Source organism: Diabrotica virgifera, chromosome 1 (assembly GCF_917563875.1).
Source record: "Diabrotica virgifera virgifera chromosome 1, PGI_DIABVI_V3a".
Lineage (NCBI taxonomy): Eukaryota > Metazoa > Arthropoda > Insecta > Coleoptera > Chrysomelidae > Diabrotica > Diabrotica virgifera.
Genome location: NC_065443.1, coordinates 114093199 through 114112754, shown reverse-complemented (window position 1 = coordinate 114112754; position 19556 = coordinate 114093199). Strand labels below are relative to the sequence as shown.

At 33.9% G+C, this 19556-nt stretch overlaps 1 protein-coding gene across 3 annotated transcripts in view; it reads right to left on the bottom strand.

Moving 5' to 3' along the window:
- LOC114347881 (rootletin) overlaps positions 1 to 19556 on the bottom strand; it is a 370585-nt gene that overhangs the window by 129561 nt on the left and 221468 nt on the right. For 2 of the 3 annotated variants that reach the window (XM_050659370.1, XM_050659374.1), the window contains exons 1-3: positions 12814 to 12961; positions 6686 to 6766; positions 5415 to 5615 (exon numbers count right to left, since the gene is read on the bottom strand). In XM_050659370.1, the coding sequence (XP_050515327.1) occupies positions 5415 to 5615; positions 6686 to 6766; positions 12814 to 12822 (291 nt within the window). In that variant the 5' untranslated portion in view covers positions 12823 to 12961. Of the gene's footprint in view, positions 1 to 5414; positions 5616 to 6685; positions 6767 to 12813; positions 12962 to 19556 lie in introns of those variants that run through there. The other variant, XM_050659384.1, reaches the window with a different exon arrangement.

The window sequence follows — 19556 nt, the reverse complement described above, 5'->3', positions numbered from 1 at the left end:
TTTATCGAAAACGGTTGAAATTATCATGTTGAAACAAGAGTACCAATTTTACGTAAAAATGATGTTTACGTCATATTTTCTAATAAAAATTATTAAAAAGTTTCATCAGAAAAAGTTTAGACTCAATTTGATCATCAGGAATGATACACGTGGCGCCCTCTATGACAAAACGTAAAATTGTAAATAAAATACTATTTCTTGTCTAAGATTATGCCTCTGTGCCAATTTTGATAGCAATTTATAAATATACAGGGAAACTATTAGCAAAAAACGAAAAACAAAAATTAACTTTAACACCCTGTATCTTTTTTCTCGGCAACATTTTATTAAGGCATATTTGCCCCAATAGCCATATTTTGGTCCAAAAAACCTGTCCTTAGTCTATGTCCCTATAGTTATGACTCACCCTGTATAACAGCTCATTTACTTTTTTGGTTTACACTATGTGAATGAATTAAAATATTTTGTTTTATAGGCCTGGATCCCGCATATAAAAAAAAAGTTGATTAATAGCAAGCTGAAAATTTGTTAATAGCTTAACGGTGTCTAGTTGGACAAACTTTGATGTACAGGAACATTGGAACAGGGGACGTTTTAAGTGTGGAACAGTTTAAAAATTTGGAACGTCAGATTACGAAAACGTCCCATGTATTTTGTCGGACAGAACATCCAATTGATTTTTTACCCTTTCATTAACCTCTCATGCAAAAATCAGACTGCTATTACTAACCAATATGATTCCTGTCATTTGTTTCTCGCAAGTAATTCTTGATTGATTTTAGCTTCCCAAAACTTCTCTCACTGAAGCAACCAATACAAAAATGGTCATAGACAAGTTTAAGGTGACCATTAAGTTTAGGAGAGATTCCATGAAATCCCATTCCACAATGAGTTTTAAAAAGTCTACAGCTAACCATTTAGATAACTATAATATTGGCCGCTGGTAAAAGTCTTCTGAGCCTTGGTATTTCTAGCAGGAGGTCTTCTTCTGATACCTCTTCATGGTAAAAGTCACAAAATGTTGAAACAGCTAATTTCAACTGTTCACTGTTCGCGGAAAAGCAAAGTGTGTGTCTGCACAGCCTCGAACAATGAAGCCTTATGAATGGACTGATCTAGTTTCGAGTTCAACATTGAATATGTCAAAACATTCCAACATATCTTTTTGAAGTTAGGCTCGAAGTGTAAGTCCTATATCGGTAGCTAACTCACCATGCATTCGTTTTTTTTTTCATCGAATTAGTTTTAGTGGAAATATCGTTGTCCTCATATTTTGTCGTGGCAAAATTCATCTATTGCTTTATTTATAATATGTATGTGATTTAATATAGAGACGAAGTGCCCCTATTTTGGTCGCTGATTGATCAACGGTTATGCCTTTAATTGCACAAAGCGGGCATAAGGATATATGCAGCACCTCTGGTGTAATTAATTTTCTTGTTGATGAGAGAATTCCTCAATTGAAGGAACAACACTATGAAAATGTTCTGCCAATACTTTAACTGCAGCCAGCATAGTGTGCAGTGACTGAGAACTCCAACGCGTTGTGGAAAAAAGGCTAAGGCTACGGCTCCACGGGCGAGAAATTGACGCTAGCAGTAACAGTAAAATGAACTTAAGGTTCCGCGGAACGGAATGGGAATAGCCGAACTGTACCGACTACAGGACTTGTGCGTAGTCGGTTCAGTTCGGCTATTCCCATTCCGTTCCGCGGAACCTTAAGTTCATTTTACTGCTACTGCTAGCGTCAATTTCTCGCCCTTGGAGCCGTAGCCTAAGGCTCCACGGGTGACAATTTTACGCCAGCAGTAGCCGTAAAACGAACTTAAGGTTCCGCGGAACGGAATAGGAATAGCCGAACTGAACCGACTACACACAAGTCCTGTAGTCGGTTCAGTTCGGCTATTCCTATTCCGTTCCGCGGAACCTTAAGTTCGTTTTACGGCTACTGCTGGCGTAAAATTGTCACCCGTGGAGCCTTAGCCTACATTATGTTTTGCTGTGTTTAACACCTTGACGGACACCTAAGTTTTTCAAAAATGGTCAATTTGTACAGTGCCCTTTTTGTCGATATTATTATTCAAAAGGATGAAATATAACTAGGGCGACCTGAAATTTTACTCCAAGTATTAAAATTTTACAGAAAATATTGTTTAAGTTTTAACGCTTATCAGCGTTCTGCCACAATATAAGACTAGTATTAAGTCTATCTTGGCGGAACGCTGATATGCGTTCGACGTCATACAGCGTTGTGCCTATTGTCGTTTTCAACCTAATACATGCAGTGACTCGACGTCTATCAGCGAAATATTTTTCATTAAGAAAACGTATTTAAATAAAGCAATATTTATTTAAAGAAACCAAAAAGACATAATGATTCTTAAAACGTATTCAGAAGTCAAAAATATTAATTTATATCAACATAGTTTACGCATAAAGCTAACTTATACAAAGATATCTAAAAAATTATTCTTGATTTTTTGTTATTTCGTGCCACTCTTCAAAACAGTCTGGACATAACGGAGGCTTCTGGGGACATCCTTTACATCTATATCCTGATTCTTTCCGTTGACCTTTTTTGGCACACAGTCTACACTTCAAAAACACTTTTTTCTTATTCGATTTTGCACTTGGAATGCCTGGATTTCTTTCAGGCCAATGATTTGCTAAGTTTGTTTCATTTGTGAAACATTCAGGCTCGTAGTTTGAATTTTCCGGTAACCTGTTATCATGTTTTTCTCGACGAACTAAATTCTTTGCTTCTAAACCTGGTGGTAACTTCAAATAGGATTTAATGAGACTGTCACGGAACTCTAAATATCTGTACGTCTTGGAATTATTTTTACAATATTTTCGGTATAAGTAGAAAGAGTTCCATACAGTTACATCTAATAAATGGAAAATTACCTTCTTATACCAACGTATCGTTTTCCTTGGCGTTGAATAAGTTGAGGTCATCTGATCACACCTGTCGATGCCTGACATATGACGATTATAAACATCAACTTCTTCAGGTTTTATTTTCTCATGGCCATATCTGTTTTTCACTTGTATCAATCGTGGGTGATTTCTTGTGGTGATAACAAGAACATCGCGCTTATCACGCCATTTGGAAACGTAGACATTCTTTTTACGCATCCAGAAATGTTCACCCTTCTTGAGTTTTTTCTTTATAAGTTCCTTGGGGTTATTCCTGCGATTTGACCGGAGAGTTCCATTAGTATGAGTTTTTAAGCTTAATAACTTTTCAGATAATATAGAACTATTATAAAAGTTGTCCATAAACAGTTCGTGTCCTTTCATGAGGTAAGGCTTCATCAACCTCATAACTATAGCTTCTACTTTTGTAGTTCCCACATCGGAAGCGTTTTGAATATCCCCACTATACATTTCAGTATTTAAAAGATACCCATCGGAGGTTGTCAGTTCATAAAACTTAATGCCGTAACGTGCCTTTTTATTTTTGAGGTAAACTCTAAATCCAAGCCTGCCACGAAAATGTAAGAGGGATTCATCTAAAGACAACTCTTTAGACGGTCCATAAGCATTGTGGAATTTGGCTATAAGCATGTCTAAGAATGCTTGAATCTTTTCTTTATGTTTTGCGGTTCTCGAAGAGCAATTTAAAGTTCTCAATATTTTTTCAAACCTTCTTCCTGACATAATGTAACTAAAAATTGGATGAAAGTACAATACATCTCCATATGAAAACAACCTGCGCATGTTTGAAGTTGTAATTTGACCCTGCAATAAACACAGTGCCAAAAATTTCTTCATTTCGTCGATAGTCACAGGTCTAAAACTATTATCTCGAGCATTCCTTGTTTTGGGTCTATTAGATCTTGTTAAATCTTCTCCATAATTGTTGGTACATTCCACCAAATAGCTCATTATGTCATCGGTAAATAGGTATTCAAAAACATCTTTTGGACTATCTTCTGCATTTAAATTAATTTTCAGACGATTAGTGGATTCATCAAAGTTGAAATCTGGTATATCTGCAGTTGTAAACTCCCATTCTGTATCTATGTCATCTGAAGAATCAGAATTTTGATTCTGCAGTGCTTGTAGGGGTATACTGTCTTGAGATTTCTGAATAATTTTCTGGGAATCCTGGTCCAATGCGTCGGGCTCTTCTACTTCACTTTCCTCTGGCAGATTATATTGCTGGGGATTGTGAAGAGTATTATTAGACGTCTCTACATTGGAGAGCTCGGGGAGTTCGTTTAAATCAGAGTCTTCACTTTCATCTGACTGCGAGGCAGACGACTCACTGGGTACATAGTTTTCATCTGAGCTGAACTCTCCCTCATAAGCAGCATCTGAGTTCTCTTCATCCGACGTAATATCGTCATACAGCTGAATCAACCGCTGCTGTTCTCTCTTATACGGGTCACGGTCCGCCATCTGAAAGCAAAATAATATATTTTAAATTATACATCCTACTATAATAACATAAAATATTAGGCACAAAAATATCACACTAAATAAATTTATTTTTTACTTACATTTTTCGAGTAAAACTCGTATTCAACCTAACCTAACCACGTGTTTTACTATCTGCGGCACAGTACAACACACACCGCATACTTCAATATAACTGGCGACGCTGTACAGCTTCGCGTGTGACTTAGCCGGTTAGATACTTTAAATGGGTGGGGTGAAATAGAGAGGTGGAATTTACCAGACGGGTAACAGATTGGAAGGTATAGATAGGTATTCTATGACAGTGGCTTACGTGTTACCATGTATTTATATTATAATTATAACGCGGTACAGCGTTCTGCCACGATATTAGATTTTGTTAAGGACGCTTCACAGCGTTCTGCCACAACACAATTTTAAAAAAAGACGCTGCACAGCGTCTCTGTCCATCAAGGTGTTAATAAGCACTTCCTAGCAGCTAATGGAACCAGATAAAAAATTAAAAATTGTTTCTACAGTTCAGAAAAATGTTACACAAGATGTGTTTTGAGCAAAAGAGTGCTGGCCACATAAATTAATTAAATGATCAATAGATCTGACGAAAATGACCTTTTTGATATTTGCTTTAATAATAGCTTGTATTCCTCCATATACGCCGCTCATAACAGCTGCATTATCGTATCCTTGTGAGTGACACTTCATAATATTTCTACACCATCAATTTCAAGCTTCTTGAGAATTTTGTTACTTAGATTAACTGATTATTTCCTTTTAACGGAAAAAATCCAAGAAATGCCTCTCTTGACCTCGACATTTTTCGGTTTCGTGTGTTCACAACATAATAACGATTAGATTTATATTGTTACGTAAGTAAAGTCACAAAGTAACGATTCATTATTTTGTGATTGGGTCTCTCGGGTGTCACCCCTGGGACCGCCCCCCCGCCCCACCCTAGCTACGCCACTGCATAAATAGTTAAAAGTACTAACCTTTGCTTGTAATCTACTAACGAGTGCTGCTTGGTTCTGTTGCGCCTGTTTGTACGTGTCCAAGCGTTTCCTGTACAACGATGCCTCTTCCTGCAGACGATGCCGAAGTTCTTTTGACATGACGTCCTCGTCACTGCTGCCTCCGCCGCCATCCCCACGCAGCCGACCACTATCCGTTCTGCCTCCGGTGCCACTACTCGACTACAATCAACAAAAACATAAGGATAATACATAAATAGTATAGATATTCCATATATCTTCATCATTCTCTTTGCCCTTATTATTTTGTTCCTCCTAGGCACACTTTTCAGATTAGCCAGATCTGTTCGCATCTTACACACCTGCTTTATTAATTATTTTTTCACTTCTCTGTTCTTTTCTTTAAGCTCTTATAGCATTTTTTTGTTTTGTGTATTAGTCCATCTTCCACGTAACTGATTTTTCTTGTATTCCGGTTTTTCGTCCAGACATTGGTTCACTTGACTTAACTTCTAAAAAATGAAATATTTTCTATTTCTTCTGCTTCATTACTAGACTCTTCTCAGTATGGTTATGGATAAGCCTCCAATGTGAGCCATCCAATTTTGATAATTTCAGTGTGTTGTCAATACTTAAAGCTTTATTATTCTTCATCGCTTTAATATTATTCAATATTACTTCCTGTCTTGTGGGTTTGTATGTTAATTATTGACTGGTTCGATTCTTGAGGATCTGGTTTTGATCTTGACTATTTGTTTTTATTTGCTTTGTTAAGACACAATCGAAATAGTTTTTTGAGCCTGCTTTCATTGCTGCATCATCACTGATAATTTGTCCTTCACTTTTTCAAACAGAATAGTGCGTGGTTTTTGGTTTATATTCCTCTCTGAGATATTTCAGGAATGTATATGCTCCTCTAATGTCACCCTAATTGAAAATTTCCTCCATTTTTAAATTTGGTCATTTCCTTATCTCCTTCTTTCTTCGGCAGGTTATGTATTGCTTTCTTCGTTTTTATTCAAATATTTGGCGCATGTCTCATGTTATTCTTTGAGTATACTGCATGTATAGTTAATTTCTTTTAGCAATTTCTTGTTTACATTCTTCATTAAACCAAGGCTTTTTATTTGATGTTTTTAATTCCTATCAGTGTGTGATCCAATCGGCATTCTGCTTCCCTTCTATGTCCCTACGTTTGTTGCCACTTTTCTATTAGCGTCTATTAATATTTGATCCATCTGGTTGGTTATTTTACGATAAATTTATGATAAAATATTTATTATAATACTTACATCTGTCCTTGACTTAGGCCGGTATAGTGATGGAGGCCTTCTTCCCTCCATTTTGGGAGTTTCTGGCTTTTTAACGGTTGGCTGAAAATTAAATATAACATAATTTAATACTTTTTAATTTGATTTAGATTTGATAACTGTAGCAAAAAATGGCGTATGAGGCAATGACAATGTTACAGATATAGGTTAAACAAAACTTTACTAAAACCCTAAGCTTAATCATGGAGTTCTCATTTCTTGAACATCTACATTTTCTGACAAAAGCCACATTTAGTTTAATCTTTATTAACAGAAGGAATAGAACAAACAAAACGATGTCATAGGGTTTGAACATCCTGATATACAGTGATGAGCGAGCTGATAACCGGCAAAATAGCACAAAAGATGGAAAACGTATTAAGTTGTGAGATAAAAAGAAATGAAACTAATCGAGTTGGAAAATTTAGCGACATTAACCTATAAATTTACATTATATTGATTATATCACAAGGAAAAATTCCTAAACTCTGTTTAGTGATCACCTAAACTCTGCCATGTAAGGTCCTACCTACAAATTTTCCAACCAATATGGTTGATGTCATGTGATGCCAGGGGTTAATCTGGAAATATTTTTAACATCCTTTAAAATCGAATAATATAATGTAACCTCAACTGTTTAAAATCAACTCAAGGGTTTTTTATCCGTACATTTTGGTGGCTTAAAGCATGTAAACCTGTGATAACAATGATGATGGAATATTGATTCCGAAAACGTTTTGTTGTGATATAGCCCTTTTTAGGGATTTTAAATATACCTTTTACAAGATAAGGTTTTTATTTTTATTATATTGATTGTTTCCCACCTTTAGACTTATCACACGAGTTTGGCAACTACCACTGTCACAGTGACAGTTTTAGTTGACATACTCCTCTGATACGTGTAAAGATTGGAAACAATCAATATAACGTAAATTTATTGGTTAATATCGCTAAATTTCCCAACTCGACTAGTTTTATTTCTTTTTATCTCACAACGTTAATACACGTTTTCCATCTTTTGTGCTATTTTGCCGGTTATTAGCGCGCTCATCACTATACATATTTATAAATATGTATGTGAAACGATTTGCAGATACCTTACGACGTATGTTTATTTACCTATTTCGAATCTGCATAAAATGTTCGACAGATTTTGTATAAAGTACCATAAATAAAAAATTTATATTTTTTGGATTCGTTTAGCATTCGCAACTTTTCCAGAAATTTCGACAGACAGTCACAGGACATTGAACATTGTCTCACTCGGAAGAAACATATCCAGGCCAAAAGAAGACAGCTCTATTTAAATTTCCGGCAAATGTATTGGCTCCTTGCCTATATAAAATTCTTCTATACAAAGCCATATCTACTCAAACCTATCTAGTACTGTGGACTATATTACCTATGAGGCTGTGCAAAGCCAATGTCGCTGAATATCATCCAATGATTTCAGTCTAAAGTTTTAAGATCGATAGTGGATACACCATGGTACGTACGTATGTAATTAAATACTTCACTACGACTTAAAGATTCCTTTCATCATAAAAGAAATCAATCAAGCAACGGAGTCACAAAATGAACGTACCATTCACCACGAAAATGAGTGAGTAAGGAAATTATTCAACAATGGTCCTGCCACAAAGGGACTACATAGAACCTGGCCCCAAGATCTACTTCAAAATTAAAACATAAACAGAATAAGACATCATTGGATGTCTCTGAGACTTCCAATGATGGATGGGGATATGTCAAGTCTGTCAAATTTTTTCAGAAAAGATGAATAACTCAAAAATCATAAATTGTTGATATTGTATATTAATTGTTGATATGTATATGCTACAAATACATTTAATATATGGTAATACAACATTTATACACAATTTCATGCAGAATCTAAAAGTATTGTAGGTGTTTTCTTAAAAATAGCACGGTTTATGGCGACTTTGGGATCACCTGAAGTTGTAGAGAGCTGCTTACACTCAATAAGTTGAGCGGAAGCCAACATTTTCAGTTTTTAAATTAGATTATTTTCTGTGGAACATCCTGTATGTAATACTCAATTATCGTGGCGAATATGGCAATTAAAAAGAGTATTTTTGAATGCACTAGTTGCAATAAGTTATGTAGATCCAGATTACTTCGAGAATTATGTATACGTAATAAAATACTATTTCAGATCATGTTTTTGTTTGCTATTAAAAGGATATATACACATATTTTGCCATACAAACTTTTTGAAGTAGCATTAATAATTAACGCCTTTTGTGGTGAGTCACTGTAACATTAAGGGCAAAACCACAGAACGCATACATCAACCCCAATATTACGTTATCTAGTAAAAAAGGGTAAGTTAGATTTAACTATTCATTAGGAATTCCCCCTTTAAAAAGTATACTACCTGTACAACAGACCAAAAACATGTAATTTGATTGATTAGTTAAGACAGGTAATTAATAGGGTAATTAGTTTATACTAACCATATATTGTTATACCTAACTTATAGCATTGATTAAGGTATTGGAGGGCCCTAATACCTCAATCAACGCTTATAGTGCATCTAAATTGCTAAAAAACTTTCAGTTTTCACTTCCTACTTATTATAAAGTATTTTTGAACAAAATAATAGCACACGTATTATATATCATGATTCATTTGTTTGTTTCACATCTAATTTTTTCTGATATGTCGAAGTTATGACGAAGTTATATGAAGTATATATTTTTTTTAGTTGTTAATAGTATTGTTTAGTACCAAAAAAAAACAGGAAACTTGCTGATTTCATTAATCTGTAATTTTTTTCTCCGTTGTGATGCCTGCGGCAGTCCCGGCGCTAGGGTAAAAGGTGCCCGCCTGCAAAACTGGCATAGGCGCCCTTCGATTTTTTCAAATTAGTATTTTCTATAACACCATCAGGATGGTTCATTTGGATGGCATCAGGAAAAGCTCATTTTGAGCGCCCCTGTTTTAGGGGCGCCCGCCTGCAGTGCATCCCTTGCAGGCCCTTTATCGCCGGCCCTGCCTGCGGGAACTTAACTTATTTGCCAAACTAGGCGTAATAGAAAGTTAAGTACCTACTCTTTACTAATATAAAGGATCCCACACGCGTCCCTTGAAAAAAGAGCGATCCCTCCGAAGTATAGCTCAAAAAGGACGAAATTTTACAACGTCTAAAACAAATGGAAAAAAGAAAAAGAGACAGAAAGAGGTACCAGAATTAAAGACAAAATAGATAAAATATCAAATAATCTAATAATCTACCCTACAACTAGAAATTCAACAAATTAAAAAAAATGCAAAATTAGAGATGAAGTGAAATCTCAGGAGAAAAGAATTGAAAAGTTGGAAAAAGAAATCAGAAAAAGAAATATTATAATTCATGGAATAGGAGAAAACACCAATGAAAATACCGAACTTCTGCAGAACAAGCTAACGGAAATAACTAATATAATAAACTTGAAAAGAAAAGGAGATGAAGATATAATAGATATAGAATTAGAAACCACAAACCAGCATAACTCCAGGAACAGGCCTGTAAAGGTTGAGCTTAAAAACGAAACAACAAAAAGAGAAATTATAAAACAAGCAGAACATTAAAGGGCACGAGCATCACAAATGAAAGCTTTTCGAAAGAAATATTAGATCAAAGAAGATATCTATCACAATACCTGAAAAAAGAGAGAGATAGTAGGCAAAATATATAAGTAAGGACAGATTAAAAATTGGGGAAAATGGTATACTCCAGCAATAATAGGATATGAAAAAGAAGCAAATTAGCCGACAGCAGAGAACAATAACAAATTATACAAAATTGGAAAAGAAGAACAGTCACTGGAATTAAAAAAACACAAATCCACAAAACAACAACGTAAGGACCAACTGAATGCAAAACTATCAATAAAACGACAGGGCTAACGGAAAAAGAGATTGGCGAATATATAAATACCACTATCTTAGTATACTGGAACGCGACATTACTAAAATAGTTGAAAAAATAGAAAATTAAGAATAAGTATTATGGGATTAAGTGAAACTAAAATAAAGGAAAAAGGGATAAAATACTAAATAAAATTTATATATTACACTACCCATGCGTAGAAAAGAACACGAGAGCGAAAGAGGGAGTACGAATAATAGTAAACGAGAATATACAATAGAAAATTTTCAACTATGGAGCAATATTACTACGAATAATTACATTAAGCTTATAAATAAAGGAGAAAAGACAGTGGGGGGTTCAAATATTACTAAGATGGACGAGTTCTATACTAAATAACAAAACACTAGATACATACAGTTAAAGTAAATAATCAAAGAGTACTAACAACAGGAGACTGGAACGTTAGTATGTATAAGAAATTATATAAAGGACAGAGATGTATAGGAGAACACGGAGAAATAGAAAGCAATAGAGACAGAATGAGAAAATAGCTAATGGGAACAACAAATAAATCAAAGATAAACCTTCATAGCCGTGGAAACACTAGCAAAAATCATCATAGATTACATAACATATCCATAAGAGATAGAAGCGACGATAAAAGAAGTAAAAGTAATAAATGAAGCAGAACTGAACTCACAGCATAAAACTATTAATAACGGAAATAATGGAAACACCAGATATCGAATTAGAGATTATACAGTATAACAATATAAACGTTAGGAAAGTAAATAAATATAAACAAATTAAGACACTAAAGAAATATAAGCATATTAAAAAGAGGGCGATGAAAAATGAAAAAAATTTAAGGGCGTTTAATTTAAAAAATATACAAATCAGCTAAAGAATTCCGTGGGATTAAGACGATAATGAAAATTAAATACAAACAAACCCCAGTAAAAGTGGCTATCATTGATAAAAATAGAAACATGGAAAAGATACGTGCAAAGGATCCAAACAACTAGGTATATACCAATAAAAACATAATTACCAAAAAGGCGGTAAGAGATGCTAAGCAACAGTCCTGTGAATAATGTGGGAACAGCTTAAATGAAGGTTAAAAAATGATAGGATCCTTTTGGAATAAGATCAAAGCGTTAACAGGGCAAATGAAAACAGAAATAACAGGATAAGATATGAGAATAATAAGATACAACATAAACCACGTGAAATGGTAAAGGTCTGGAAAGAGTATTACACCTGAAAATGTAAATTAGAAAATGTAAACAACGGTGAATAGGGCATGGGGAATAGAGAAACAAGAAGTCAACGAACCAACAAAAATAAATAAAAACGGAAAAGCTGAAGGATAAGATAGAATAGAATCAGAAGTGATGAAACGAATGGGCAAGGAAGCCATTGACTAGTTCTGGATCAAATTTAATAAATGTATAAGAAATGAAACAGAATCAACTGGAAGAACTATAGAGAGGTATGTCTAGCAGAAGTGGAAGTGTATAGTAAAATAATAAAGAAGAAATTATTAGTCGAAATTGAAAAAACCTAGAAGAAGAACATGCAGTCTTAAGTAAACGGAGACAGAGAACTGATAATATTTTTGTACTGAGAAACATAATAGACAGAAAAATGGTGGCAGGGGAGGAACTACTACTAGCATTCGTAGACTTGAAATCTGCATTTGACACAATAGATAGAGAAATAAAACAGCTAAAAGTTCTGAGTAAACCGAAATATAAAAAAATAGATAAATATTTATATTGTATTCACTGACCTTCAGAAAGCTTATAATAGAACAGCTCGGGAGGTACTAAATAAGAAGTGTATTCATGGTGGACTCCCTTCTACACCTAGTATTAGAATAAGTGTAAATCACATAGATAAATTTAATGTGAAATTAAGAATACAATATAAAGTTCAAAAACTACAACTGATATCGTTTGGCAACGTAAGAAATGGAAAAAAGCGATAACCGAGTGAGATAATGATCCCACGAATGAAAAAGAGGATAATATTAACGAAAATGCGGGAAAAAAGGATTTGGAGAGATATCAAAGACGCGATATATGCGAAGCAATTAAATGATTAAAAGTATTTTGATCATACTGGTAAAAAACCAGATACCACGAAGAACTCAGAAGAAATATAATAAATTTTATATTGAGTAGTATAAATTGTTTTTCGTTGACGGGTTAGGAAATAGTATTGCACTTACTCTCGGCATATCGTGCGATTCTTCACCTTCAACACCAACAACAACTGCAGGAGGCGGTGGTCGAGGCGGCGGAGCAAGAGACGCGTCGCGCACGACGTCTGTTCGCGGTCTGACGAAGAGACGCTCCGGCTCCGGTTCCAGATCGGCGTCGCTGGCGACGTAGACGGCAGCGCGGGAACCGGCAGGAAGGTGCCACAACATATCCCCTTCGAACCGCCCCACTTACCCACAAAACGTTGCCCTTCCGCCCCTTCCAATCCGGCACGCGAACACACGCGCCAGACCTACTTTCGGAAACACCTTGTATATTATCTGGGGAGATTATATATCAATTTAGGGGAATTGTCACGAATGTAGGTGAATTCCAATATTTTAGGAGGCCTAGTGACAAAATAAATATACAAGGATAGTCAGAAAGGTCTACATTATAAAAAATTAAACAAATAAAATTTAGCAAGGTTCTGAAACTGTTTTCTTATGGCACGTCTAATTTAAGTATTATGTTTATATAGGATTGCTCCACAATTATTAGTGTAATAAAAATTACATTTTTAATTAACTAATGTTTGACATTTCGACTTCCACTTCGGAAATCGTTCTAAAAAAATTGACTAAGAGAAGAAGTCAATAACAATAACAATTAGTTCAGAAAGCCACTGCGCATTCGCTAGGAAAAATATTCTAATTCGGATTTTTTGCACAATCTTACTCAAAAAGGACCCCTTTTAACAAATTTGCATGTTGCCAGGACCAAAAGTTGGTCAAAAATTTTTTAAATGTTTTTTTTTGTTTTTTTCCTAAAATTATTTTTTTTACATGGAACAAAATTTTTTTAGGTTTTTTGGATCATTCCAAACAGAAAATGTCTTTAGTGACTTTTCTCTAAAGTTAATAGTTTTTGACATGTAAGCGATTAAAAATTGAAAAATTGCGAAACCGGCCATTTTTAACCCTCAAAAACTATGTGAAAAACTGAAAATTTGAATGTTGCCAAGGTAGGTAGATATTCTTTAAACATCGATTGATGAAATCCTGAAGAGTTTTTTGCAATACATTATCAAAAACCCCTTTGTTTTTTAATTGCCTATCAAGCGTGCGCGACACTATTTTCCACCGTTGCATGTGTATACAGTATGGTGCAAATGAAAGAAATAAATTCGTTATTCCGTAAACCGGTGACTTTAAGGAAAAATCCCAAAACAGGTCGGTTTTTATTTTTAAGTTATGATATTGTGCAAATATAGTATACTAGTGACGTCATCCATCTGGGCGTGATGACGTAATCGATGATTTTTTTTAAATGAGAATATGGGTCGTGTGCTGGCTCATTTGAAAGGTTCTTCAATTCTCTATTCAGTAATATAAACATGTACATTATTATTTATACAGGGTGTCCAAATTTTTTTTATTAAATTAAATCATTTGGCAAATTGACAAAAAAATTAAATTCTTGGACACCCTGTATAAATAATTATGTAAATGTTTATATTACTGAATAGAGAATTGAAGAACCTTTCAAATGAGCTAGCACACGACCCCTATTCTCATTTAAAAAATCATCGATTACGTCATCACGCCCAGATGGATGACGTCACTAGTATACCATATATGTCACAATATCATAACTTAAAAATAAAAATCGACCTGTTTCGGGATTTTTCCTTAAAGTCTCCGGTTTACGAAATATCGAATTTATTCCTTTCATTTGAACCATACTGTATACACATGCAACGGTGGAAAATAGTGTCGCGCACGCTTGATTGGCAATTAAAAAACAAAGGGGTTTTTGATATTGTATTGCAAAAACTCTTCGGGATTTCATCAATAGAAGTTTAAAGAATATCTACCTACCTTGGCAACATTCAAATTTTCAGTTTTTCACATAGTTTTTGAGGGTTAAAAATGGCCGATTTCGCAATTTTTCAATTTTTAATCGCTTATATGTCAAAACCTGTCAACTTTAGAGAAAAGTCACCAAAGACCTTTTCTGTTTGGAATGATCAAAAAACCTAAAAAATTTTGTTCCATGCAAAAAAATAATTTTAGGAAAAAAACAAAAAAAAAACGTTTTAAAAATTTTTGACCAACTTTTGGTCCTGGCAACATGCAAATTTGTTAAAAGGGGTCATTTTTGAGTAAGAATGTGCAAAAAATCCGAATTAGAATATTTTTCCTAGCGGATGCGTAGTGGCTTTCTGGACTAAATAGCTGAATAAAGGAAGTCCAACCATAGACAAAATTAAAAATTTTAAATTTACAACAATCACATCTACGATACTGACCACACAAACGAATTAACACAAAACAGTCAGAATTTGTTACACCTAGGGCAATAACACTATTTCATACAATGGTTTTCAAACCACAGATTGCTCGAGTCCATAAGATCGAGACCAAAAGTTCATTTGTTTAAAACATTAAACGTACATAAATATAACCTAAAAAGATCAGGTTATGAAATCTTCCCAGAATTTTCAAACTTATTTTATTTTTCATTTTTCCAAACGTCAAACAGTAGTTAATTAAAAAATGTGATTTTTCATTACACCAACAATTATTGTGGCTCAATCTCATGTGAACATAATAATAATAGTCCAAGTCAGTAATGAAGTAGGACAAAACCTCGCAATTTTTACAGAATGGATCGATTTGCTTGAAAATTTGAGAATAAGTGGTGGATAGTCGAAGGATCAAAATCTATACAATCTATATCATGCCGAGAGGCGCTTTTACTATGGGGGTGGTTGCCACCCCATCTCTGGGGGTGGAAATTTTTTGTTATACTTTAATCGCAAACGTTGGTAAAAACGTTCATTCTAAACAAAAATGTTCTAGGTATACATTTTTTTGATAAAATTGATAGTTTTCGATGTATTCGCTATCGAAAGTGTTAGTTTTATATCGAAAAAATCAATGTTTTTAATTAATAAGTTTTCTGCTAATAACTCCAAATTTTTCGTTTTATCAAAACAACTTTACTTGTTTTTTACAAAATGTACCCTTTAAAAAAATAAACAAAACCAATTTTTTTAAATTTTCTTTAGGACCAATAGTAATCGAGCTATGCTTTATTATATGTTGGCTCTTCTTCGTTAAATGCTAAATATTGTAGTTCCAAAGTCAAAAAACGGGAAAACTATGCATTTTTCGAGGAAAACTTGTTCAAACTAATTTAAAGCACTTAAAAAATATATATCGCCAGAAATAAAAAAAAGTCTCTAGCTCAAAAATTAAGTGACTTATAATGAAAAGAATGTCAGTCCCCATTTTTTTCAGCGAAAAAGTGATCGCAAGCAACCCTCTAATCACCACCCTAATTAAAATCAGTCTTTTTATTTACCTTATTTGGTCTTTTTTACTTATGTATTATTAATAGGTTCTAGAAGTTTGACCGGCTTAGAATGATTAGTTTTAAAAAAATGGAGTTAAAGGCGAATAACGCATTTTTGTAGTTTGGAAAAAAATGGCCTCTTCTTCAGAATTGCAAAATTAACATCAGAGATACAAAAAAATGTTTAAATGTGAAATTGTAGCTTATTTAATTCTCAAGGATCTGGATTACAAAAATTTTTTCTGCGGCAAAAATTGAGTGAGCTTTTGACAATTAAAACTTGTAATAACATGCAAAAACCACCTTTACCAACCCTTTCAAAGTCACCTCTTTTTGCGACTGATGATTTTAAAAAGATTTAATATAAATAGTCTTATAGACCTTGTAAAAACCTACAAAATTATATTTTTATCAATCTTTCTAAGATAAAAATAAAACAGTTGCGGTTCGAAAATCAATATATTTTTTTGAAAAAAAAAGGAGAAATCCAATTGGAAGCATAATAATGTAAGTTAGCGGTGGTTTTGGTCATTGGCCTTATTCATTCTTATTTATTTATGTATTATAAATATATTCTAGAAGTTTTACTCGATTATAATGATTAGTTTTTAAAAAATTGGAGTTAAAAGCGAATAACGAACTTTTGTAGTTGGGTAAAAAATGCCATTTTCTTCAGAATAGAAAGATTAGCGTCAGAGATACGAAAAAATGTTTCCATATAAAATTGTAGGTTATTTAAGTACCAAGAACTCGGTTTGAAAAAAAAAATTGAGTGAATCGTAATATCGAAAAACATTGATTTTTTCTATACAAAACTAACACTTTCGATAGCGAATAAATCGAAAAATATTAATTTTATCAAAAAAATGTATAGAACAGTTTTTGCTTAGAATGAATGTTTTTATCAACTTTTGCGGTCAAAATATAATAAAAAAATTTCACCCCCGAGATGGTGGTGGTAACCACCCCCATGGTAAAAGCGCCTTTCGGAATCATATAGATTTTGATCCTTGGACTATTCACTACTTATTCTCAAATTTTCAAGCATATCGATCCAATCTGTAAAAATTGCGAGGTGAAAATCTTCGGTTCCTGGACTATAATAGTCTCCCGTTTTATACCCCTAACGCGGCTTTGGGGTTATAGCAGGATAGTCTGCTATATCTAGGGCCTACGGTATACGAGGAAGGTAACAGGGCCAGTTCTACGCTTCAACCGCCTATTATTACCCCTGGATTTATCCAAGGTACTCATTTTATTCAGGCTGAGTCGACCTGGGGCCTACAGACATTTAAAAATGTCTATCCACGCCTATCTGCGTGGAAGTCAGATATACTACCACCTGAACTATCGGGGCCCCCGATATAAACATAATACTTAAATTGGAGATGTCACATGAAAAAATAAAGATTAAGATGAAAAATAAGATAAGAAAATTAGAGATGTCCCATATAAACATAATACTTATTAGAGATGTCACAAGAAAACAGTTTCAGAACCTTGAATAGGTAGGTACTGTACCGCCAGCATATCTGAAATTATTCACTATACTACAATCACAATAAAGATGCACTAGAAATAAACCAAGACACGTTTAATATTACGAGGATCACTCCCGAATCAGAATTTACAATGTATACATATTATAATACATTGTAAATCCCAAATCATAATTTACAAAGGTACGATTCGGGAGTGCTCCTCGTAACATTCAACGTGTCTTGGTTTGTTTATTTCTAGTGCATCTTTATTGTGATTTTAGTATAGTATCTGGTGGCGTTAGTTCTGGTGAGTGGCAACTCCCAAAATGATCGCGCAGTATTCGAAGAGACTCCCTGACAATGTGACAGGTTGTCCCGTCCTGCTGAAACCATTGTTGATTTTAAGCTTGGACTGTTTTCGTGACCTTTTCCGTATGACCGAAACTAGAACTCCACCATAAAATTTTTTTCTGCAAAACTGGGAACCTTTCTCAAGCACCTAACATTATCACGACATTCACGTATGTTATAAGAGAGTTCGGAAATCACTCCCTACGTTTCGGCGCCTGACATATACAAATTTGAGGCATACGAATTTCAGTACTGTTTATTTTGCCGCATACCGTAACTGAGTGTTTTCATGAAAAATACCGATTTATCCTTCAAAAAAAAAAGATAGCATAATGTCATACTTTCAGATTTATGTGAAATTTGTACTTGGTCATAGATTAGGTACCTATACTAGGAAAAATAAAAGAATACCCATGAACGAACATATAAAACACGCTGAATTTTCCTGTCACCCTATCACATAAAAAATTGGCCAGCGCAAGTACATGTAATAATTATTATTACATGTACTTGCGCTGGGCAATTTTCTTTGTGACAGGTGACAGAAAAATACAGCGTGTTTTATATGTTAGTTCATGTGTATTCTTTCATTTTCCGACTGTATGTATTGTTACAGCTTATAGCTATTTTTGGTTTTGTACATCTTTTGTATTATAAATGAATATGATTATTTATTAATTTTGCTTCCAAACTAAAACTGTACGAAAAATCTTATTTACGTGCTTTCATTTATGCAAATTAGTCTATTTTTACTTTTATTAACTTTCGATTTTACAAGAGCTGTCTTTTAAGATGGCCGAAATGGAAAGGGACGAATATTGTCTGATTTATTCGCCGCAATCACGCGTGTCGATATTTCCAGGATATTATGCGTACGTGTTTACGATCCAGGGAATTATAATACGTCGAAATAAAGTTAGAAAATTATTGGAACTGGATACAACTGGAATAAATTTAGATAACGTCAAGATTTGCGAATTTGATTTGGTCGTAAATTTGAGTATGTATTGTAAAAATAGTTCAGAACTGTTTTCTGGTTTAGGTACTCTCACTAAACTTTATTTGTTACTGGGAGGGAACAATAATAGCCCAATAAATGACCGTTTTGGAGTGTAATTTGGAGTGTAACGCGTGTTTAAAATAAGGCCGGAAATAAATAAATTGACTTATTTTAAGCACCTTTTGTTCCATAAAGTTTTTTACGTAAGTCAATACTTTTCGAGTTATTCGCGATTTAAAATGTTGATTTTTCGACAAAAAAACTACGTTGTCAGACCGTTTTCCCATATAACTCAAAAAGTAAATATTTTATCGAAAAAAATATTTTTAGCAAAAGTGTCGCCTATAAAAAAACGAAAAAAATGGTGTACCAGTAAAGTCTACAAATTGAGTAGAAACAAAGTTGTAGCTCATGAAAAATACGTTCTCATTCGTCTAATTCCAAATCGAATAATTCAAAGCGAAATCACCGAAGAAAGAAGCGTTTTTCGGGAAAACCTTATTAACATTTTTAAAGTATCGAAAAAAATCTTATTATTTGTTTTTTACAAAAGTTTACAGCATCAAAAATAAACGACTTA